The sequence below is a fragment of the Apteryx mantelli genome, chromosome 3 (genome assembly GCF_036417845.1).
Source record: "Apteryx mantelli isolate bAptMan1 chromosome 3, bAptMan1.hap1, whole genome shotgun sequence".
In the NCBI taxonomy this organism is placed as follows: Eukaryota; Metazoa; Chordata; class Aves; order Apterygiformes; family Apterygidae; genus Apteryx; species Apteryx mantelli.
This window is the reverse complement of record NC_089980.1, coordinates 10,553,782-10,578,660: the sequence shown is the minus strand read 5'-3', so window position 1 is coordinate 10,578,660 and position 24,879 is coordinate 10,553,782. Positions and strand designations below refer to the sequence as shown.

General features: G+C 41.1%; 1 protein-coding gene across 3 annotated transcripts in view; it reads left to right on the top strand.

The window, feature by feature from the left end:
• Positions 1-321: 321 nt before the first annotated feature.
• The window catches only part of ISM1 (isthmin 1), a 41,294-nt gene continuing 16,736 nt past the window's right edge, over positions 322-24,879 (top strand). Inside the window, exons 1-3 of one of the 3 annotated variants that reach the window (XM_013960127.2) lie at positions 20,523-20,587; positions 21,009-21,116; positions 23,344-23,580. In XM_013960127.2, coding sequence (XP_013815581.1) covers positions 21,096-21,116; positions 23,344-23,580 — 258 coding nt within the window. In that variant the 5' untranslated portion in view covers positions 20,523-20,587; positions 21,009-21,095. Of the gene's footprint in view, positions 474-20,522; positions 20,588-21,008; positions 21,117-23,343; positions 23,581-24,879 lie in introns of those variants that run through there. The other 2 variants (XM_067294652.1, XM_067294653.1) reach the window with 2 other exon arrangements.

Sequence of the window (24,879 nt, the reverse complement as noted above, 5' to 3'; positions counted from 1 at the left end):
TCGCGGCTACCTGCCGCCCCCCGCCGCAGCCGGGCAGCGCCGCGATTTTCGCCGCCGCCGCGGCGTCCCGCCCCGACGTGGCTCCGCCGTGGTGTGGCGGCCCCCGCTGCTGCTGCTGCCGCCGCTGCCCCGCGCCCGCCGCCTGCCCCACCGACGCCGAGAGCGGCGCCGTCCCCGCCGCCCGTCCTGCGGCTGCCGCGGCCGGCCCTGGGACCGGGGCGGCTGCGGCGGCCCCGGCGGCGGCTGCGGCCCCGGCGGCGGCGGCGGCGGCGGCTCCTCCTCCTCCTCCGCCTCCTCCCCGGCCGCCGCCGTTGCGGGGCCCTAAAGCCGCCCGGCTCAAGAGGATGGTGCGGCTGGCGGCCGAGCTGCTGCTGCTGCTGGGGCTCCTCCTGCTCACCTTGCACATCACCGTGCTGCGCGGCGGCGGCGAGCCCCACGCCCCCCCGGGCAACGGCAACCACAGCCAGCGGCAGGTGAGTGCCGGGCGCGCGCGACCCGCCGACGGCCGCCCCCGCCGCGCGACCCGCCAACGGCCTCGCCGGCGGCGCCCCGCGGTGCGGCGCCCCCTGGGGGTGGCGCCGCGGGACTGCCGGCCCCCGCGCCCGCCGCCGCCGCCGCCGCCGCGAGGGACCCTGCGGTGAGCGGGGTGCCCGGCGGGGGCGGGCTGCGGCCGGCCCGGCTGACAGGAGCCGTCGGCGCGCACCTGCGCGTCGCGCCTGCCCCGGGTGCCAGGCGGCAAAGCGCGCCGCTGGGTGCTGGTTTGAGGTGCTTCCGCTGTCGCGGTGGTTTGGGGTGCTTCCTTTCTCCCTTGGTCTTACGCTGCTCCAGGGGGGTGCGCTGCTCCAGGGGGGTGCGCGTGGCAGTGGGAAGAAGGCGCCCAGCGCCATGGCGTGTTTTGCTGCCACATCGTGCAACATTGGGGTCGCCCCTGAGTTTTGCTTCTCCCGAGGTGGCAGCGAATGCCGGCCGTCGCACCTGGGGTGCACGAGCGTAGGCCAGCAAGGACGGTGGGAGGCTGTGCCCTGCCAGATGTGGCAGCTCCCGCCAGGGCTGGCCCTGCGGGGCCTCCATCCCGAGGGCTCCCTGTTCCTCTCTGCGAGGTGTTTGATGTTGGCGAGTTTGGGAACAAAATATGTGGTTTTGCTCAGGAGAGGCTGGTAGCCCTGAAATATCCACAAAACTTAGGGTAGTAGATGCTTGTGATCGTGAAGGACAGGGCTTGTGACCCAGCTGGTCTGTTCCAATCTTCTGATGCTGTGAAACTGCCAGTGAGTTTTGTCAGTCAGAGTTAAGGAGCTTTTTGACTCTCTTTCTTTATTTTTTCAGGTGGTTCTTTTCTTTATCCAGTACCACGTTTTGTTGCCATTCATTTGAAATGGCTTGAGACCAGTGATAAAAGTTGCAAAATCATCAAAATCCAGAGGCAAAGCTTGTAAATCTCTAGTCTATTTCAGATGTTGTGGTCAACTTTTTCATCTGTACTCAGGTATTAAAGAAAACAACCACCAAATCAATCAGAAAATATATAATTTATTATCAGCATAAATTTAGATAAACCCCTTTTTTATCATCTCCATAACAAAAATTCATAGTACCACCAGAGCATCTTTTTTAAAAAAAACAAGGGAAGGAGCATGCAGGCTGTAACAATCATTCTGTTTGCTTGGGGTCTCCGGTTGGTCATCTACAGAGTGAAACCACCAACTGCAATGGGGAGTCTAAATCTGCCAATTCAACAGCCTGCTCACAAGCTGGGATCAGACCCTCTTAACTCCGAAACCTCCTGCTGAACTTGGTGGGAGTCCTGCTTGGGAGTACTCAGCTGTGTGCTTTTGGTAAGGCCCCAAGATGCAGACTCTCTTTTGAGCTGCAGTTTTATCACTGGCTTGACATTCCAGGACATTTTTTTAATATCTTCAAGATTTCTGGTAATAATGTTTTATAAATGATGCTTTCTTTCCTCATGGGCAGTTGAAATGCCTTTTAAAATGATGTTCCTTGGAAAAGTAAATTTGGAGAGGTTTTTTATGAGGTGTTTGCTATCATTAGAATAACCCTGATTTTGCCTTTTCTTGACAGGCTTGTAACATAATGAGGGAAACATCTGGGCAAGTGGGAACTCTGGGTGATGCTGTTTCCCTAAGGAGTTCTTTTTAAAGCACCATTAGGGTGAAAGAAGAGGAAAATCATCTTCAGATAATTTTTCTAGAGTATTATCATTATAGCCAACTATCTCATGAAAATCTGTTGATTATTGACTTAAAGTATTTTTTTGTTATTTTTACAGATAATAAAAATCTGTGCCTTTAAGCATCATGATAGTTTTAGCAGTTCATATTTTCATCATGTTTTGCCATTTGTAGAACTGAAATTTTTATATACTTCCCAACTGAATTGATTCTCCAGTTATGTATTTGAGAGAGTGCGTCTGTACAAGACATTAAGGGAGGAAAGTGCATTGATTAGAGCAATCAGTGAAACAGATGGAAGTCTATCAGGTTTTGGGGGTTTTATAACTTTCATGGATTCAATAGCTAGCTGGAAAATACTATAACCTGCTTCAAAAAACTGAACCTTGACAGACATGCTTCCATTCACAGTATCATAATGTGTAGCTCGATGAGAAGTTTGCACTGGTATTGTTAGATTTTTAGATTGAGTGTTTTTTTGGGCTGTTCTATGGCTCATACTGAAGTGAAATACAAAATACTAGTGCATTGCATTCCCAGGTGAAGAATCCATGTGGAAAGTGGAACTGCACAAAACCAGATCTGTTGGTATCCACCAGTAGGAAGATATCAGGTTGTTATTGCTTACACTGAAAAAACCCTATTTTTGACAAAATCTATACATAATACAGTGAAAATCTGGGCTTCATATTTACCATTGGTTAGCTTGTCACCCTGTCCTGCCAAAAGGTGCTAAGAAAGTGGCAGATGTTCTATGCGTGTGTAGTTCTTCCACGTTCCTTTTTTGCTGTTTTTTTTGTTCTTTCTTCTGTCTTTGGAGTCTTGCTAGACCTATGGAAATAAAAGATTCTAAGAAGTGGTTAGATAAGTGTTTCATTTGATGAAATTTGTTGCACACGATGTGGCAAATTCAGAACACAGCATTCTTTGCAGTTACTGTTTGTAAATGTATTTTGACAAGGCAAGTTTGTATAAAAATGTACTACTGGCAAAGTAAAAATGTTCATGTTTATTTCTGGCTGATATCAAATGCAGGGTATGATGACCTACGCTGTCTGTTTGCATGAATAAAATGGTCAGAAGTTGGTCTTGTGTATCTGAATGGAAATTTGCAAGTGTTAATCCTAGTTCCAAGAAACTATTAGCACATCCTTGACCATTTTTACATAAAACTGATCTAGAAAGAATCCATTAGAATCTTAAAATATTGTTGGAATTTTAAACAGTCTAAACTGAAGGTACTTGTATGCATTTACAGTCTGATTCATAAACTGGAGGAAGATCTTCTCTTTCTTCCATCCCTCAGTCTTTCAAATGATGGAAGGATTTTGAAAGATAAGTTTTGTTTGATTTTTTTTTCCTCTCAATTATGTTAACCCCTGCAGTTAATTACGCTGGTAGATGAAGAAATCCAGATAGAACTTCCACGTTAAAATTAAACAGCTTCTTTCTCCCTCCCTCTTATTTTTACTTTTGGTGCCCTTCTCCATACTGCATGTGTCTACAGGTCACAGGCATCTGGATCGTATTGTGCCCCCGCGGCTGGCTGTAATGCTCCCATAGAAGGAGCAGCAGTGAGGAGAAAATCCTGATGTACTCTGCTGGTACTCTGCTGTCCTCTTAGCGATGGGTGAGATGCAGGCAAAGGTTTTGTCTGTTCACTGCTGCAGAGATAGACACTGGATCTCTGCACTGTTGTACTTTGAGTCTGCTGCTAAAATTGGTTTTATTGTAAACTAACACAGTATGGTAAATCCAGATTACAGCTGCAAAATTTCTAGCAGTTTTGAATTATGAAAAGGAATCGGTCTTTTTTTCTCAATCTGATTTTACCCCCTCCCTCCATCACCACCACAGAAGAGAAGGAGAATTTTGAGGGAGAGGAGAGTGTAGGAGTTAATATAAGTAAACTTTCATTTTTACCAGTGTATTAGGTATAATGTAATTAGCATGCAGAAAGTATTGTGGAGTATATTTATGAAATAAAGAATTGCTTCTGAATAAGGGCAAACAAAGCTAGATTAAGAGATGGAAAATAGCTGCTTGGATATATTTTTGTCTTTTAATGTAGCTCTTAAAATGAAGGGAAGGTCTTAATGCTATAAATTTTGAAAGATGTTTGCAATACTTTACGATGCTCGAAAATCTCCTATGCTTTCATTCTGACAGAAAAAATATCACTGAAAAGTTTATTCCCTTCACTTCTAATTTTTCCATACCAGGCCTTACACACCAAGAAAAACAGTGTTCCCATACCAAGAAAAATGACCTTGTAAAATGCAGTAACAGAGCCACCAACAATATAAGCCATAGCACATGAAGTCAGATTCTCCACTGCAGTACTTGCAGCACTATTACATTAGCATGAAACTCAGTAGTTGTACATAAAACTGGAGCCATATAAGAGAATGTTATTTGAAAAGAAGCACAATGCTGTAAACAGCTTTTTACTTGCAATCTCCTTGCTCCTGTCCTTCCCCCCTCTCCTCAATAAGCATGCAAGCAATTACAGTGTGTCAAAAATGTTCTCCCAGCCCTATGAGAAGAAAAATATTCTGCTGCTTACAAACCGTGGCACAAGAATCACTCTTCAAGTTGTGTGAGGAGTGTTTTACAGGACTGAGTTTTTAATTTTCTCCTAAGATCTACAGCACAAAAGGATGAAAAGTTCAGAAGTGATGGTGTGTTTTCTGTTGTCTTTGCTGGGATGTGTTTTTAAGGTTTGTGCACTCTCACTGCCCCTCATACTGAATTCAGTCAAATTGCAAAATGATTGCCATTCAGATACAGTGGCATACTTTGGCTTTCTGGCTTTCTCAGTCCAAGTGGGACTCAAGCTGTTTATTTTGGGAAGGATTTAGACTGAGCTTTTTAAAGCTTATTGGAGCTCTGGAGCTTTAGGTTTGGTTAGTTCTAATAAGAACTGATCATCTAAATCATCTTTGAAAATTTGTTGATTCAACATTTTGCATAACGAATAACTTTCTGAGCAGGTGGCTTGTGAATGAAGCAGGCTGATACTTTGAAAACCAAATCTCTTTTGCTGAAGTTGTTACTCATCACTGAGGATGTTTTGTTACGTGCTTTTTGACAGTGATAGTAAAACCTGTCTGTTCTCAGCAGGCTTTGCTGTATAGGTTCTTTTTGCCAAAGCTCACCCGTAGCATGAGCATATGTTCTTCCAGTTATGCACTAAACCTTACAAATGACCGACACCATGTGTAGTTCATTTTCTCAAGTCCCAAAGGAGAGAATTATGTATGCTCTTTAGTGGTTTTGCTAGTGGGCTGTGGCTTGTTCTGGGATCGAGGAGGGAGGAAGGGTGATTACCTTTGCATGTACTGCTGCTCTGTGTGTGGAAGCAAAGGATGGAGCAGGAAGCAAGGGTGAAGGAGTGAGACTTCTCAGAGTGGAGCATTTGCTGTTGTCCATGGCCCCTCGGAGAGGTTCCACATTCCAAATCTGAATCCAGGAAAACTCCAGAAGATATTAATTAAGCTTCTCTTCATACCTATCACTTCAATTCATTTCCTAGCAAACAAAAACATGCCTGGTGGAAAATAGCTGCCACATCTTCAGGGTATGGTGTGGCAAACATTTTTAGCATCTAAGACTACTGCAATAATTTAGAACAGAAATCCAGGAATATGATATTCAGAGGAGGCTGCAAGGAACAATGTTAGATAAGTAGGCGTGTAACTTCCTACATTAGGTTTGGCCAAGATTTTTGAACAAGACCAGTATTTTGCTGGACTTCTCTCCAGCTCAACGGTTAAAAGTTGCTATACTACTCATCTGGGGTCATCAGTGATACATACCTGCCATTAAATCACTGGATGCATCTCAATTTTGTTTCTGCAGCTATTGCTCAGAACAGTTCTTTCCTAATGCTTTATATAGAAGGATCTATTGAAGTACTTTATTTCTGTTATGAGCAAGATACAGGATAATTTTCCAGCTCTATAGTATTGGAGTATTTGTATGAAGAAAGAAGAGTGTGTGTAGACTTAAATATATTGAGGGCCCTCACATGGTTTTATGTCCATTCTCATGGGCCTGCAGCCATACACAAATCACAGTAACTACAGGGCAGAGGCCCCAGAGACATTTTCTTGGTCAATTCTGTGCCCTGGGGCTCTGTTTGCCTGGGGAGATGCAGTTAAAGGGAAACCTGCTAACCTGGGATTCTGAGTCCTGCAAATACAGTTGGGTCACTGACTGATGGTAGTGAAATGACACGTAGGTTCGAGTCTGGCTCCTAGATGGTCCAGAGCATTCTCATCCTTGGTGACAGTGACAGTAGAAAGGCAAGGCATGGTTACACAGAGATCCTGAAAGGAGCTGGATCGGTATTTCTCATGTTGGTTTACGTAACTTGGACAATCTACACTAGTTCTTGAGTAGCTTTTTATTTGGTAGTTTTTGTTCATCCTGTAAACAGTAGTCTGTTCTACACAGGAATATCACAGCTAGTCATCCCAACTATAACAGCAGTACAGCACTACTACTGCCACCACACTGTTATCTGATTGGCACAAAAATCTTTCCTTCACTCCTCCTGCTTAGGTTGTCAGCCCTGTTCACTCACATTTCCCTGCTCTGTCCTTTCTTCTACCAGCTGTCCATAAAACAGGAGGTCTAGGGTTGATGCTCTGCTGTTGATCTTTATGACCCCAGCAATTTCAACATCATTTTACTGTCAGGAACTGGTCACTGTATACTCCCTTGTGGTTTTAACATGCATGTCACAACCTTCTAATAGATAACCCAGCCCTAATACTTATGCCTGCAACATACTACACTTTTCAACACCTTGCTCTGCTTTAGAATTCTTTTGCTACAGAGAGATCTGTTCAACTCATCCAGGCTATATTAAATGTAAATTGGGAACAATGTTTTGAACTCAACAGTCGTTCTTTTGTCTTTTCTCACATCTGCTATGTCTATACCAAAATGGTGGAAACCTTCTTTACAGAAAACAAGAAGCAATGATTGAATTATTCATTAGGTGAAAATTCCCATTCTGTTATGTCGTAGCATCTGAAAACTACGCAGAGCAGAATGCAGAAGACCGCATGTTGTAGACCCTGCCCAGCCCTCATTTCACCCTTTGAATGGGACAGCAGCTCTTTTTGATAGAGACCCTGCTGTAGACTGTTCTCATTCAGCGGTAAAAAGACTGCCTGGCTCAGGCTGTGCTGTGTATTCTTCTCATTCACTGAGTGGAGCAGACACACTGTGGCACAGATCTTGCATTGCAAGCTGCCTCTTCACTGGGAAGAGCAGCGACCTGGGGCAGATCCAGCCATGGAGCCTTCTCTTCCACTGAGTAGAGCAGAGACTGCCTGTAGGAAACCCTTGAAGTTCAATAAGGAAGAGGTGTCTGGCACAGGCCCTGTCACACTTCCATCTCCTCTGCAAACCAGCTTTAGCACAGTAACCATAGCTTTCTCTTCAAACAGTTACTGGATTTTAATCCTCTTGGGAAATCCTCCCCACTAGGAGTCATGGTCCTGGATTCTTTCTGCAAGGAGCAAATGACTTAAAAATCATTACTTGCTGTAGGAGAGCTGAATATTCTTGATGGAGAGGATACACTTCTTGACAGGATGCTGCTGGAGATGCCCAGTTCCAGGGAGGTAGCAGATGCTTATGTACACACCATGCACGAAACAGTAATGTTGATAATGATACAGACAATGCTGGTTTTGCCAGCCCACCTAATACATAAATGTACTTCTCACTTTAAACAGTTTTCTAAAATAGCATGTAACAGAAATAGATACGATTTCTGAAAACCCGGTTACCAGTATGTATTCCAGTGGGGAGGAAAAAATGGTTTGAACATCAGTTTATTTTTTTAAATGTGCAGTTTTGTGGGTATTCATGCTTGACAATTTTTCATTTTTTCTTCATTATGTAAAAGTGCACAGAATGTAAGTAATAGTAGGAAATTATTTTACCAGACTTTTACATTTACATTCTTCTGAATCATCATTAAAAAAAATCCTGAAATGCACCCATACCTCAAATATATATGCAGACAATTTAGCTGTTTTGCTACACAAATATAAACTAAAAAAACAAGGCAAGCTATTCTTTCTTTTTGCTTATATCCTAGAAGAATAGTGATAGACAAGCATTTGGCAGCTTCAGGTTTAACTGTCAGAGTTGGTTGCTCTAAGCTCTTTTGTCAGTTGTACCACTGTGTTTCTTGTGAACTAATGCCCGGTTGTATCTCATTTGTTATGTTCACAGTGTTGTCTAGTGCTTGTCTGGCCTTTTTATTAAATCCGTATATTGTTATCTGCTTTACTTAATAGTACACTACTCAAAAGATCTTTGAGTTGACTGAATTTTATTCTCCTCAGAAGCTGACTTTTTTAAAGCATTACTTTCAGTAGTAGCAGAGCTAGGTCACTCATGAATTTTGTTTTTGATTTTGTTTTTTAAAATCCCAGCCCAAACTCTTTGAGGTTGAGAGTCCTTTTTTTGTTGTTGCTGTTCCATGTGTACAGTGCATAGCATAGTAGCTCTCCAGGCTTGAATGGAGTCTGTAAGTGCTGTCACAAAATGAGTAATAAAGTGATAACTTAGAGCAGAAGAATATAAAGTGCTTTAGTGAGATGCAAAAGGAAGTGTTAAATGGTGCAGTGAGTACTGTTGCACTTCAGCACTGATGTGTCTCAAGGATACTGATTTTAAAAGTTTTGAACACAGAAAATGGCAGACTAAAAGTCAGAGTCCAAAGTATATAAATGAATAACATTTCCAGGAAATAAGAGTTGTGAGCTCATTGATCAGTCATATATCCATCAGTAAGAGCAGAATGTTTCCAGTATTGGTATTTCCATATACTTTAGATTCAAAATACCAGAAAAAGAAAGAAAACAAAGTAAAACATATTATTGTGATGCCTTGCCACAGTGGTCAGTTGTGTGGCAGTATGATACTTGGTCAGACGAATCAGCGTGGGCTGTACTAGCAAGCAGTTCCTTTTTCCTTTCGGCCTTGTTTCTCTGCGCTTGGAGAAATCATAGCCATGGGTCATATTTTTGTATTCTTCTCTTGGTTTTAGCAGTCAGCAGGATAAAAAGAGATTTGGAGTTGTTCACCCCTAAGATCTTGCAGCATAACAGCCATTTGGATCCATTTAATCTTACAGAGTTTCTTATAAAGATGAGAGAGGAAAATCAGAGAGGAGATCTTTCTCTCACCGCTCCGTCAAGTCAGTCCATGTTGAATGGCAGGAGCAGTTCACACATGCCTTGGCTTGTATGCCTACACGCTAGACCTACATTCTCAGTGTGTTTAAATTGACCTTGCTCCATTGACTTTCATGAAGCAAGAAGAGTCGATGACTTGTGTCGGCTGCAGATGTAGCCAAAGCTCCTCTTGGAGTTAAATCTTTCACAGCTTAGGTTTTCTACAGAATTTAGCTGCACATAACACACACAATCTGGACCTCCATCCATGAAGAAAACCTGGGCTTTCAGGTAAGGCTTTCTTCTGATTGCATGAACATGCTTCCATCCACAGTGTTTCATTAGCTCCATACTGTCACTGAAAAATCTTGGACTGTTTTGTTCCACAGTAGCTCTTCTTCCTAGGAAAGATTTAAAATCTTTTAATTTTCCTCTTTGCCTGCATGTCCATTGATATTAGTACTTGTGACAATACAGTTATGAATACAGTATAAGTATCTATATAAATGACTCAAAGAATTTGTCTTATCTTTTTCTACCACTCTTCACAGTACCACTCCGAAAAAATATAGTTCTCCTCTTCTAAGTAACAGTTACTGAGTTAGTGTTGTCCTTGGGCCAAATTCAGCTTCCAGAAAGCTTTCTTCAGGCCTCTTGCCTTTGCATTCCCCTTTTCAAGGGGCAGTTGGGTGAATGACTGGTATTGAACGATTGAACTCTGTCATTGAAACACTTTTTCTTGTATATGCCCAGGAAGCCTGAGTAGGATGTGTAAGGTCCTCGCACCAGAAGGTCTGTGGTTTTGGCTGTGATGGAAGAGGAGATGCCTGACAGTGGAGCATCCTGTAGCAGAAAGAGCAGTGAAAACAACATTGTGATTACCCAGCTATTTCTATGCTATGCTTCAAAAAGTAGTGGCGCAGCTTTATTATCTTTCTGACCTCAGAAGTGTCATATCAACAGCAAATTTTGCCATGAGGAAACCAAAATTACGGCACTGGAACCTGTTGCCTCAGATTAATGCAGGTGTAACAAAGCATAAATTTGCTTAATTTTATCTGCCACTTATATATCAGTGCAGGATTTTAAAATCAATATGAACTTAATCTAGATGTAATGTTAGTAATCAGATACATGCTAATGTTTGTACAAGTTACCCAAAGAAATAAAATGTATTAATAGTTTAAATACTTTAAAACAAAAGCCTCTCATTACATTGAAACATAACTTATTAAAAATAATAAATAAAAAAAAACAGAATTAACTAGCCTGGATCCTGTAACACCACAACATAGTCATCTTCTAGGTTGTATTGGAGTTGCTTATACACCTTTTAATTTCATAGCAGGAAACTATTTAGCAATTATTTAGCAACACCACAGCAATAAAACTATTCCTATCTTTAGTTTAGTTGTATCTTCAGAACAACTCTCATCTGAAAGTGTCTCTTGAGATTAACTCAGTAATCAGAATGGAGCTGTTGAAGATGCAGCGTAGATATTGGCGTTTTGTGCAGCTGATTTTAAGATTCACTGGACTGAAGAAGTCTGTAAAGGTTCACTGCACAGAGCAGGCTATAACAAAGCAGTTAATGATTCCTGTGACATGAATGCTGCCATTTCAGTTTATTTGAATGACACTGGCACTCAGTCTTAAATATATCACTTTTTATTAGTTTTCTTGAAACCAACCAGATATTAGGCATGGGTATGCATCTTAGCTAAACTATAACCTCACCAGTCCATGCCTTTGGCACTGCAGAATGCACTAAGTTTTTCAAAACATGTAACCACAGTGATATTTTTATAAAGGAATGTTCACCTCATGGGATTTTTAAGGTGTTCTATTTTTTTTTCTCCAAGTTACAGCTTCACTTTATTGTACATGATGTCCAATAAAAAAGATATATGTCTGTGACTGGACTTTGAAAAAGGGCCATGGTGCCTATTCCATTTAAAGGGAATGAAGTCAAGCAGTAAATTTGCTGGTCGCCCTTTTCATATTGACTGTATCTCAGCCAGCAGTTGGTCTTTGATGTTGTAACAATAGAGCAAAGGCAGAGGAGGAGGAGGATTAGGACCTCCATAATATAAAAACAAGTCTGCATTCATCATGATTTTTATAGAGCACAGTCCATGTCTATTGAAGGTTTGTAGTATAGACTCAATGGTCTGCAGAAGAGAGTAGCAATCTTAACATTTGCAGGTGGTTTACAATGCATCCATCATTACTTCTACCATCTCTTCTTAATTCAGAGTTGTTTAGGCTTTCAATATTTAACTTTTTCTTTCTTCTTATCCCTTCCTATGATAGGAAAACAGATGTTTGTCAGGACAGAGCTCCTAGAGTATCATTTTACTTTACAGGGATTGACTGTGGTGTTATTTATGAAAGGCTTGCTGCAGCTGGCTGCTAGAATATTTATTCCTTACTTGTGCTTTAGAGTCCAAGTTTTTATTGAAAAAGGATAGAGAGGTTGATAGGTATATGTCTAACATTTTTGAAAATATATTTCAAATGGGTATGTAGGGTAGCCACACTGCCTGTGTCTTCAGACATACTGAAACAATAGCTCCAAAGGTTTCTAATGAACTTTTTACCCCAGTAGAGTCCTGAAGCTTTTGATATGCATTTAAATGGCAGCAATTCTAGCTCTTGCTCTGGATCAAAACACACAGAAGGAAAAGGGTCAATCATTTCACAAAGATGCACATGCTACCAGGTAGTACCTGGTAGGAATTTGAGTTGTGGACAGGGCTTGCAAAAAGCTGAGTAATCTCTAGCGCACTGCGTAACTGTGTGTAACATAGCGGATGTGGAAAGCAGAGCAAATGGAGCATTCCCAGTGACAGCAACGATGGCAGCAGCAGCAAGCCCCATGCAGGTGGATCCCTATTAGAAGCCCGAAGGCAGCTCTTAGGAGACCATCTGGGGATGCACAGGGTGAAATTGCTTTACTGCACCCAATTCCAGTGGCTGTTGCTTAAGACTTGATCCTGAAGTGTCCTGACAGGACAGAACACCTGGAAGCTTCCCCACCTCACTCCGAAGACACCTGACCCAACAAAGGGGAGGGGGGAGAAAAGATGCCAATCTATAACGCATTTGACAGTTTAGAACTTGATTTAGGGTTGGATCCTGTGCCTTCTGGGTGTTCAGATTAGACCTGAGAGTCCAAACTCATGAACAAGTCACCACGTGCCAGCTGAGCTTCTGTAGCCCTTTAGATGCCTTATCCCACCTTCATCCCACAACAAATACCAGGTGATTTTGTATTTGTCAGCAAGTCACTGGTGCCTCCAGCCAGAGCTGAGTGAACAAATTCTGCCCAGGGCATCTTACCTGAGCACTCACTCTCTGTTCTCAGACAAAGTGCTCCAAGGTGCTGGCGGACACCAGACTTGCAGCTTTTCTGTGGGAAATCTGTTCTTTTATTCAACATCTACCATGATGACCATTAAAAAGGCAACATCTGGTGCACAAATTACATGCATGCTATTGCTGCGTTCTGCTAAATGTCTCCTTCATTAGGCCCAGATATGGCAGTGTCTTAGTTGTCTCTGCTTTCCCCAGTATGTCAGCTGATGAAAGCAAACTACGTGAAGCTTAGCTGGTATCAGGTGGGAGTTCTGGCTAGTTAGAGGCATCACCTAGTGTTTAAAAAAGTTTGCCCCGAGGGATTAATAGCTCTGAAAAAGCTGCTGAAAACCTTCAGTGGCAGTGAACTTGATTTTTGCTCTTTGATCTGATATTCATGGCTTTTTGAGTGATATAAATCACGCCTGCCTTTCTCACCTACCCATCCCTCTTTCTTCTTCTTTCCTTCCCCTAAGAGAATTGTTTTTTCATGTTGTTAGGAATATAGCTATGGCAGTCTTAACATCAAAATAAAATGATGTAATTATTTGCGTAACATTAGAATAAGGAACAATTTAATATTACCTCTCTGGGATTTTTTTTTTCCTTTTTCCTTCTTAAATCTTCCCACAATAAAATAGAAGAGGAATTTGCAGCTGAAATTGTGCATTTGTGCACACATGGCAATAAGTAGGGGAACACAGATGTATGATGCCAATTCCCCGATACTCACTGCTGCCATTGGTAAAAAGAGCTACAATTATATTGCAATGAGGTTATAAACCCTATAATACTCCCATAACAACTATTGCAGTTTACTTGTAAGAGCCATATGAGGAGAGAAGATGTATATTTATCTCTTTAGCACATTTAAGTAGCTGGAAGCAAGTTCTGTGCCGCAGGCTACCAGGACATACTCTTCCAACCTGCTCTGCAGTGCATGGGCTCTCTCTTTATACAGAAGCAATTCTCCCTCCATGCAGCCTTGCATATCATCCAGGGTCACATATCTGTCTTTCAGACAGTTCCTGTAACAGAGAAGGTTAGAATATCTCAGACTTGAGCTGCTTATCTTTCCTCTTCTACCTTGCTGCTGCATCTGGCTGCCGGGCTAATCTAAAGGTTAATTTGGCTTGATCCATACAGTTTATTGTCAGTGGCGTCTGGGTGGCTTCAGGCACATGGTAAGATTATAACAAGTTTGAAAAATAAAACCATTTATCCAAAAAATAACTTAGAATTAACTAGTGATCACGGGGCGGAGGGGAGACAAAAATGAAGATATTTTCTTTTCACGTGAAGTGTCAGATTGAAAAGCATCTGCCTGGCTCAGTGTATGTATGGTATTCATTTCCTGTCTGCAGTCTATTGGAATGCCCCCCGAGTCGTTTGAAATTGAAAATCGAGTCATGCTTCTTTAATCAGCTCTAGGAAATAGCCCCCTCCCTTACTGTTCTGAGAAAACTTACATATACATCCATAGAATTTATAATGTAAAAGGCCCAAATTTCTCTACAGGGCAAATCCTTTCTCCCTCCCCTCTTAAACAGAGAAGGGTCTTCGCACTGTCTTGTCATGGTGTGCTGTGTATCTACTCCCTTCCTCTTCTTCCCTGTAGTATCACCGGAGGGAGGCGTTTCTCTTGCGTATCTGCTTCCTCCAGTTTCTTTCTCTTGTTCTGTCACACAGACAGTTCACAGAGATGTAGAGCGAGGACACAGTGTCCTCTAATGATGTCTTGATACAGAAATAAGATAGTTACTGCACTGAGTATAAAGATGCCATTTATGCTAATGACATCCCGCTGCTCGTATATCAGTATCCCAAGTTTTCTAAATGGAGAGCCTAAATCTGTACTTTCAGGCTTGAAAGAATACTTTGCTACAGGAGCAGAGTGGTAGGTGATCCCGAGACAGCCACTCAGATCTCTGCTGCTGTTTTCTGTAAACTCTCGGGTGTAGTAACAACCCCTTCTAGTGAGTGTTGTGAGGCATGTATTTGATGTGGCACATTGATATTGAATATAAACAAACACTGCCTTTCCTCTGCCTTCACCCTTTTACCCAGTAACTCCATTAAAGTAAAAACTAGTATTGTTGGGGAAGGCAGCTAACAGAGGGGAAAGTAAATTATCTCTCAGTGATTCAACAGTGTGTGTGTTTTGAGCATCAAGACTCTAGTGATTTGCCTTTTTTTCAGGCACAGAAGTAGTATTGCCAGAAGCACAGGAAACATCATGTTTTTGGAATATAACACTTGTCTGCTTTCTTGCTTTTCCGTTATTAGCTTTTGCTTATGTGATGAAGTCATCATGTAACTTTTGGTCCACAGGGACTAAACACTTTCTAGTCTCTAAAAACATCTGCCAGCTAACACGGCCAGAGTCATAGACACTTTTGAAAGCACAGGGTGGATATTCAGTGGCATATGAGAGGGAGACACAGAGGCTGGGAATAGCTGTTTCTTGGAAACGAACAGTTGAAGGCAATTTTGAAAACTGAAAAGGTTTCAAGTAAGGTTACTCTTTTGGCTAGGGAGAGATGAAAACCTCATTTATTAAAGTTGGTTCACCTAGTGAAATCTTAGCTGTAGTAATTTAGTGGAATAAACTTGCAAGAGGACCTAGTTTAAAACCCATGAAAATAATTTCAGATATATGCTTGTTCTTTTTCATTTGCATTGACTTTGTGTGTGCTGGCCTGCAAAGCCTGGCCAAAAAGTTATGTACAAAAAGTATTAATACTCAATTTTCATTTGCTCTTGTGGTTTTGATTACAGCTTAAGGCAAATTTTTTCTTTCTGTGAACTCTGTGTGTAAATTATGATGCAGATTTCAAATGATGAGTGAGATTGGACTCTTTCAGTCAAATTTAGCCTTGGTATAAATGGATTCTGTTTAGACCTACATTATGGAACAGACATTGCAAGAACTTGAACCACTTGCCTGTGCAGTGGTACAGAATTTGTTCTCTGAAACTCCGAGGAGGTAGGAAAGGTTCATACTCACTTCAGTGCATACTGAATTTGGTACCTGAATAGCTCAGGATGGAGTAATGGGATCTGATTCTTTCTTTCCCCAGTATAAATTATAATTTGACTGTAGTGGCACTCTCATAAAATCCACGTAAAGATTGTAGCACACTCGAGGTTTGTGAAGAGCTGGTTTTACGCAAGTATTTAAGAAAACCTAAAAGCATCAGTACTTCCAAAGAATTTGCATTTTGGCACCACAAGTAATAGGATGGAAATAGTTGGCTTACTTTTCAGTTGTGTATTTGCCTGTTGAGCTGCTAAATCAGTGAATCTTGTATGGAGAGCTCCTGCCAGGCAGTGATTAGAGGGAAGATCTTCAGTAATGTAGAACAACTAAGTTTTTATGACCAGCTTGGGCAACTGGAAGTGTCTGTTAAGTGCGAGCAAAACTTGGCATTGGTCATCTGTCAGAGCCATACACAAGTTTAATTCTGTGCACTTGGCCATCTCATGGATGAGTATATCTCATGGATGGCCAAGTATCTGCTAAAGAACAAAGCACTAGTGTGTACTGTATTAGAAAATTTGCCATAGGGCTTTTTTTTTTTTTCCTGCAGACACTGAGCTCTGGTCATCACCAAGTCTATTTTATTATCAAAGTATTATATAAATTGGCGGTTCACCTCGAAGCTAAACCATACTGTTTGTATTTTCTAACTGAAGGAAAGCATGAAATATAAGCAAACAGCAGAGCATTAAAAATAGCTGTGCTGTGAAATATGTGTCCAGAACATGTGGCAAAAAGTTGCCAGATCTGAGTATAATGTCGTTGGTCTTCTCTTTGAGCTCTGAGGAAAAAATATTGTCTATGAGAGCAGCTGGACCCGGCATTTACTAAGGCTGCGAAAGAGACAGGGAGCTTGATGAGGGAAGCTTCCAGCTAGAGGCTGAATGAAGGATGGTTCAAAGTTAGACGTCTGTGTCTTCTGCCTCAGTAAGGCAGGAATGGCAGTAGGGCTGCTCCAGCTTTCAGAAAATATCAGCTCGGATGGTTTAACAAGGCAACAGCCCTTTCCTCCACTGAGGAGGGTCCGGTTCTAGTGTTGGCCATGTGCCTTGAAACAGTGATCTGAACCTTAGACGTGAAGAGGGCCTGAATACTGCTGTGCTAGGATCTTTGCAGGCATAACATAAATCTTGACTACATGTCCAGTTCTCAATATTTTCTCTGTAACTAGAGATAAATCTGCCCAAATGCTTTGAGATTCTGCCTCTGCTGTATGCAGCTCCTGAGAGCTATTTCAACATACGCCTGAAAAACAGTTGTGGTAGGTCGAGTAAATACTTGGGCGTCTCAAGCACATCACTACCTGTTATGCTGCCAGTGGTGCCCAATATAGTCTTTCTAGCCTATCTACAGAAGATGTCTGCTCCAACAGTGACTGCAGATCAGCATGTCTTCTCTGAATTTCTGTTGTCCAAATTACAACAGCATTTGCAACTCCATCTGATTCTTCATAGAAACAAAATCACTTGGAGCTCCATACAGCCCCTGAAGTTAACATGTCCCTTAGCAGTACTCTGTGGGATGGCTGGGTTTCAGTTTTTGTATAATCATACATGCAGAAATACTGCAAGTTAGAAAAAAATGGATACAGTATCATTTTACCACTGCTAGAATAAATAGAGAAGTACTACAAAATTCACCCTACTAAAGCCACTCCTTTTTCTTTTTAGCTACTGTTATCAGTGATTCATTTTCTATACAGACAATGTTTAAATCAGGTGCTATAGTATTTTGGAGACCCTAAATGAGAACAATTGTGTACTCACAAGCGAGTGTAGTCCATTTTAAAAGATTTATTAACAATAATTATCAAAAATGTGCTATTAATTATTGCATCAATTAATTTGTGTAGCTTTCCAAAGATAAGTGTAAGGCCTTTTGCTTCATTGATATGTATGATTGTGAAGGACAAGCACATTCGAAAAAAAAAAGAGGAGAGAGTTTCTTCATATCTGAGTGGTTGACATGACACACCTCTGGTCTGACTTTCGTAGATACAAAACATCAATGACTCACTGGAGTTAGCTTGGAGCTGTGTGGCTCACTACCTTTGCATGCTTTCAGTTAGTCATACAGAAAGTAAAGTATCCTAAATTTAAATATGAATGTAAGTGACCTGCCTGTTATATAACATGTGTGAGTCATGACAAAGCAAAGAACAGAACATGGGTCTTCTGACTGCCTGGACTGTACATTGCATTGATCATAAAATAATTTTTTCTCCACGTATCTCTAATAATGCTTCTCAGCAGTTAACCTCACTGTCTACTTACCCAACACTCTCCTCATACCTCTTCCTGCTAGGTTCTGTGCTGCTTATACTTATGATATACAAAAAGTAAATAAAAGACAGAATCACCCAAGTTCATTACAGATCTTGAATCTGCAGAGGTGAAAGTCTGATGTGGTATCCTGGTGCATTGCTCAGGCTCCCCAGCCTGGTTAATTTTAAAGTGATCATTTAGTGCTAACCTGGAAACACATGACAACCTTCAAAATCAAAACAATCTGTTTAGGCAGGTGGGAAATTAAACCAGTCCTAATGGCTATAACGATTTTCTGTGAAGGCCCCAGGCCTCATTTCATCTCTGATAGCAATATAATCTTTTATAGCGTCTGTGAAGTTTCCTAATAAGTAAATATGCCTTGTTCCTGGTGGTTGAAGATGCTGTACAGGTGCATCATGAAAGTGCATTGACAAACTGTCAGGTTTCAATTCAAGACCTCTTGTCAAGATCATTTTACAAGCTATTTCAAAGGAGTATACCAGAAATAAAAAAAGCAATGTAGCTGTAACAAGTGTTTGGTAATAGATTCCCTTGCTGTCTGGGAGCTGTTAGGGATATATGTTTCATCATTGTTCCCAAATTCTTTCAACTCCATAATTAGCAGTGCTTGCACAAGTGGCCATAGTTGGGCAAGTGGGGAAGGAATGAAGGGAGGTGGGTAAAGAGCTATGAAGGACAGAGAAAGAGCAACTCTTCCAAAATATTTTCTATAGCTCCAGTCATTCCTTGCTTCTTCTCTGTCTTGATTGTTTTTCCAGAACTCGAAATGGGATTAAAATAAGGACAAGAGGAGAAAGATGGATTCCTCACCTGCTAAAAATGCAGAGAACTTCCCTTTCTCCCTGTTTTTCTATTTCTAGAAGTTCCCACTTTTGTTTAACTTCTCTGTGGGAAAGAGAAACAGTGCATTTCCCTGCAGCTAATGTCTTCTGATAGAGGAAGAAACAAAATAAGAAGGCAGTGGAGGGAGTTAAAATACTTGTTTGATTATTGAAAAGTTAAATTGCAGTAGCAGGTAGTGAATTTTTCATGCAGGTAGGGTTGTCTTTTAGACGATGCCTTGAACCCTGCTAGGGTGTAAGTCCCACCTGGGTTACCAACATTTAAACTTACCCTTACAAACCCCTGTGAATTACTCTTCCTCCATGTTTTATAGGTGGCACACAAAGACATTGATATGTGGGATTTTAAATTGAATGTGAGTGACTTAGGTCACACAGCAGTCAGTGACAGAGACGGAGAGTGATGCTCTGGGTCCATTCTTGCTGTTGCACAGCCCAATGCACCCCTCATGCTCCACCCTGTATAGTTTCTGCCATGAAGGAGATGGTACATTTTAGCATCATGTTAGCCTTTCTAATATATTTTTACTGTGCTCCCCCTTTGCCCCCTTCTCACAGAGCCTAAACCAGAAATTATTAATGATGGTCAGAAATGGGGTACTGAATTATTACTCTCCCTTCTTCAGTGATGAATATGACAAGGTATGTTCTTCTGTAATACAAACAAATGTCTTAATGTGACAGTTTCTCTCTATAGGGTTTATTTCACTGCCTTGTCTCACAGCTGTGAGTAATGTGTTCCTACCCTTATATACTGTTCATACTTAGAATATTCAGAAATCCTAAGCTGTTTTTGTATTAGGAACCTCTATGAATAGCTGATCCCATGGGGGACAACAAAATTGTAGCTGACAGCAATCATGAGTAACCCCTTAAAACTCATCTTAATGGAAAGTTTAGGAGTTGTGAATAACCCTGCTAAATGAAGGAAAAAAGTGGTTTACCTTAAAACATTTAGAGCAGATGCATCATTTGAGTAAGAAACCAGTGTGTCTGATTTAGAAATTTCATAACTTCAAAAAAACTAAGTAATTCAGAATGAAGTGATATCTCTTTTAAAGGTAGTCAAGCAACCCTGCTTTCCCAAAAGCAATTAGGAATACAAATTGTGTACACCTAAAAAATATATAGTGTGAAATATAAATGTTTGAAATAACTTAGAAATAAGAAGAGAAGAATATTTTCTATCCCCCAGCAAAGTTTTCATCTGTTAGCTTTGGAACACAAACCCTGTTTTCTTCAGAAACAAGGCTGACTTTACAGTAAGGACACTCTTTTCCTGGCTGGATTTGCCTTGGAAGATCCTTTACCTGAGTTAGTGCAGGAACTCACAGAGCGAGCCCATATTCTTCTCTTCACGTTCAGCTCAAGCCCTCTTTTTATTGATGGCAGCCTCTGTTATCTTTTTACCAAAACTACACATTTCTAATAATGCTGCAGATCAGCTTAGATACTACACCCCTAAAAATTAGGGCTTTCATTCATTTATAGTAACTGAAAGTAAATGTTCTTTCACTCTCTGTACTATGAGCAGATCACTGAAATGGTCAGGCATATCGGGAGTTTCTGTTTGCTTATGTTGTAGCATGACCCAGACGCCCCGGGAAGGCATGGTGTGGGCTTGTCCTAGGGTGAAAGGGACTGCAAGAGAGAACGTCGCTTTCAGGTAGGGAATAGACTATGTAACCTGACTCATTCCTGGAAGATGTTACCCGATTCTTAAGCAGACAGACTTCACATTCCTCCCCAAAAACCTGATATCATACTTCATTGTCACCATTAGAAATTTGTTCCTGACATTGCACTGGAGTCTTCCAGTCCAGTCCACCTCGAGCATGCAAAGTAGACCATCCCTTTCCTCCTTGCAGCAGCCTTTGGTATAGGACAGTTACCATGTGCCCCTCAGTTTTTCTTTTTTAGGTTAAACAACCCCAACTCATTCAGTCTGTAATTAATGACAGTGCCTGCCCCAAGCAGCTTGGTAGTGGGCCCGATCAGTCTGATGTCATTACTTCGCCATGACAATTTTCTAACTAGCTCCATGTGATATTCCATCTGCCTGACACTATTAAAATATTTTCATATAGCCCTTATTATTGTGGTTGCTGAGCTCCCCGCAAACATCACAGTGTGGAAGGGAAGTGCTGTTATCCCCATCGTGGCACGGACAGACTATGACCTGCCAAGATCACACAGTGAGTCTTATCAGAGAATTAAATGTAGGTCTCTAGAGTCCTTGGCCTGCTCTCTAGTTGTGTGATATGTTAATGTGGAGAATCAAGATGCTGCTGAAGTGGCAAGCAAACAGGGAAGGTATGACATTGTATGTGAGAATTTTATTATTTTTTAATGAAATTTCACTTTATTTTTAATAAAGGCAAGATTATGAGCATGATGCCCCTGAAAAAAAGTGGTTAAGTACCACATTTTTCTTTGGTTCCTGTCTGAAGTAATTTAATAACAGCACAATTACTCCTCATTGTTAGTCAGACATAACCGAGAAGCCATTTAATCCTTGTGCAAAGTTTGAAGTTAAATTCTGTTTTATAAGTGTTAAGTTAAAGCACTAGCACATGGGTAAGGAACCTAAAGTTAGTGGTCCTCAATTTCATTTCCTAGAAGCCTCCTGTCATGTGATTTGCTTTCTACTTTTTATTAAATAAGGTGTGTGTTAATGGATGGCCCACCAAAGGCATCTAAAAGTAAAATATTCCTATTTTAGCCTTCAGACAATAAAATCTGTGAGGAACAGATATGTTTTTACCACTGCACACACATGCACTAATTCAGAATGAACTTATGTCTGTGCTGTAGGTAAATGTGTAATAGCCTTTTGGCACTTTTAGAGTGTAACCGTTCTGATCACAAAAATACCAAAAAGACTTTAATTCAACTAAATCTGCTTTTGTTCTTTGCAAAGGCAGTGCAGTGAGAGGGGGAGAGGAGAACCGCCTTAGTTTTTATTTGAGAAGATTTCACTTAGCCCCAGATTAACTCTTAAACCTTGGTTTATTTAACTCACCAAATATTTTGCTGTGATATGCACAGATTATATTATAAAATCTCTTCAAAAGTCAATTAAGAAACTTTTAAGCAAATAAACACAAAATAAAAGGCAAGGCATTGGAACTGTTATTTATCTGAAATCTCAACAAAAGGTATGCTAGCTTAATTTGAGCCAGGGGAGCTGGATGGAGATTGTGTTTAACCAGAAGTGCTGGCAAAAATATGCTTCAGTAGAGCCAGAACCACATGTGGCCATTCCACTTTAATTGTGCTTGTTTTAAAAGATAGATCTTTAACATTTACCCTATCCATGCTTGCTGTCTCTTTACGAACTGAAAATAAGAGCTCGCCGGGCAGTGATACTAAGACGTCAAACATAAAATTTTTCAGCTGAGTCAAAAGCAAAACCTGTGCTGAGTCTGCCCCATGCATTTTTTTGAAGCCATAAGAAGATTTGACTTGCCTGCTATTTTTTTTTCTTGAGTCCCCAGGCCAGTCCTAACCCAGGGAGGGAATGTTTTGATACCAAATGTATCTCCTTGGTGAGGTCAAAGGCAGTGGCAGCAATGCTACTGGTTTGAAAGCAGCCTGCTGTAATATGCACTACAAAACCTAAAAGCATGCTCAACAATACCAAAAGCATTAACTGCTGACCCACAACTTGGTGAAATTCAATCCCACCATTAGGCAAACATGAAAATGAGATCCCAGAGGAAGGAAGGTTCAGATGTCCAAGACTAAAGAAGTGGAGTGAGGAAGACTGCACAACTAGATGGAAGATGTTGCAGACTGAGGAGGATGAGAGGGAGGTGGCCAGTTCAGCATTATGAGCTTTTAATACCATAAATTTCAACATGAACTTAGCAGTCAATATTTTTGTTCTACCTTGGAACACAGCAAACTAAAATGTGGTGTAATAATGATATCCTTTCACCATTTTAGTGACATGTTTAATTTGATATGATTTGATTTTCCAGGGATTCCTTCTGATTGTCATGTTTCCAGATTTGCTTTAACTTAGGTGTTTACATCAATGTTTAGGTGATCATGGGGAGGCTGAAATGTTATCGAAAGCTGAAAGAACTAAGCCCCCAAGTCTGATTCAATTTAATCTTGTGTCAGAGGACTACAAGTTTGTAGTACTGTAACTGAGAATATTTCAGTGGGAGTCAGATACCAAACTTATGGGTACCCTAGAAAATTCCAGCCAGAAATCCTGTATGTTTGAGTAACTAGCTGTGGGTCTGTATGCTGTAAGGGCTTGTGTATGTGCCTTGCAGAGCAGGTGAAAGCACCTGAGCACCCTCATTTCAACATGTTTGCTGAGTCGTTTTTAGCAGGAAGCTGGAGATGGGGGTATTGGCAGAACTGCATGCTGTCTCAGTTGTTGTTATAGTGCATTGCTTTTTTTCCCAGAATACACTCACTGCAGAAGACCGTTCTCCTGAAGCCAGCTTTACCCTGAACCCCGAGGACAGAAGAGAATACCCTGACCTCCAGGCTGCCCACCGGCCTTTCCCTAAACAGAGATTCAGGCAGGAAAATGGGCATACATCATTGCAAAGAGATGGACCCAGATCTTTCCTCTTGGATCTCCCAAACTTCCCTGACTTGTCAAAAGCAGATATCAATGGGCAGAATCCCAACATTCAGGTATATGTTCAAATTTAAGTTACCCTGTGATATTTGATGAGCTAGACAAATTATTTAACAGAACCAAATGAGCTTTCAGTCTGGCTTCCCTGTTGTGCAGTCAGAATGCACTGTCTCTCTACCAATAACATCAAGAGAGAATGTATATGCTTTTTATCTAAGTGAATGTACAAATTTCAATTTTTTTTTCCTGAATTGCTCTTTGAATTTTATTGCTTGCCTAAGTTTAGGTATGGATATAGACCCCTTTATGATATTAAAGCCATCTTTGCTGTTGCCATTTTAGAATATATTCTTTTCTTTGACTTCAGATGAGTACTTTAAATTCTGTTTTCAATTCTCTGTTATAAAATTTGTTTGTGAACAGATTCTCTTTTAGTATGCTATTATAAATTGCAACCATTCCCAAAGATCGTAAGATAATATGTCTTTAAGTTTCAGCTCAAAATGCGGTCCTCTGTATGGAACTAAGACTTAAATGTTAATTCTGCAGCAGCTGCCTGGAGTAAAAAAATGTCATCTGTAAGAAACTTTGTTATATGTTATTCCTCAAACTGTTCTTCGGTTTGGAATGGCCTCTCACAAGCCATTTGCATCTTGAAATTTCAAGGATTAGAAATAGGAAAAAATGAGTGATTTGTTTTTAATTCAGAGCCTTAAAGCAAAATTGGCATTAATAAGCAGTCTTTTTTTAACCAAAACAATAAATTGAAATGTTGTTCTGCCTAAGATGTGCTTATGAAAACAATGCACTAATAGAACTAGTTTTCTGGTTAAATAAATTCCTGGCTCGTTATAGCCCCCCAGCCCACAAAATTACCATCTTTTTGATGTCTAAGAAGTACATACATAAAGATATAAAAGATGTATTCGTGAGAGACTGACATTGTCAGGAGAGAACAAACTGTCTCAAAGTTGACACTCCATTACTTCATAGATGGCTTGCAACATTCAAAAGTCTAACAGATTTGGATCAAGTGCAGGTCCAAAGCTTGACAGACCGAGGTAGTAAACATGTTCAACATGTGGTCACTGTACGCATCCCTCATGCTAGGAGAAGCCTTCCAGAAAGCCTTGGGAAGGGAAGATAGGGAAGCTGTAGGGGCCCCAAACTGTGGCATGAGGTAAATAGTGTAATATCATTGTTTGAACACTACATAAACCACAGAGGAGTACAGGAGGAAGCAAAAGCCTTCTCTGATTGGTAAGAGCATTTAATGTTTAGACCTAGGGAATAGATAAATGAGTGGAGGATGGAAACATTTCTCTGGCTTGCCTTTACAGCAACTGCTGCGGCTG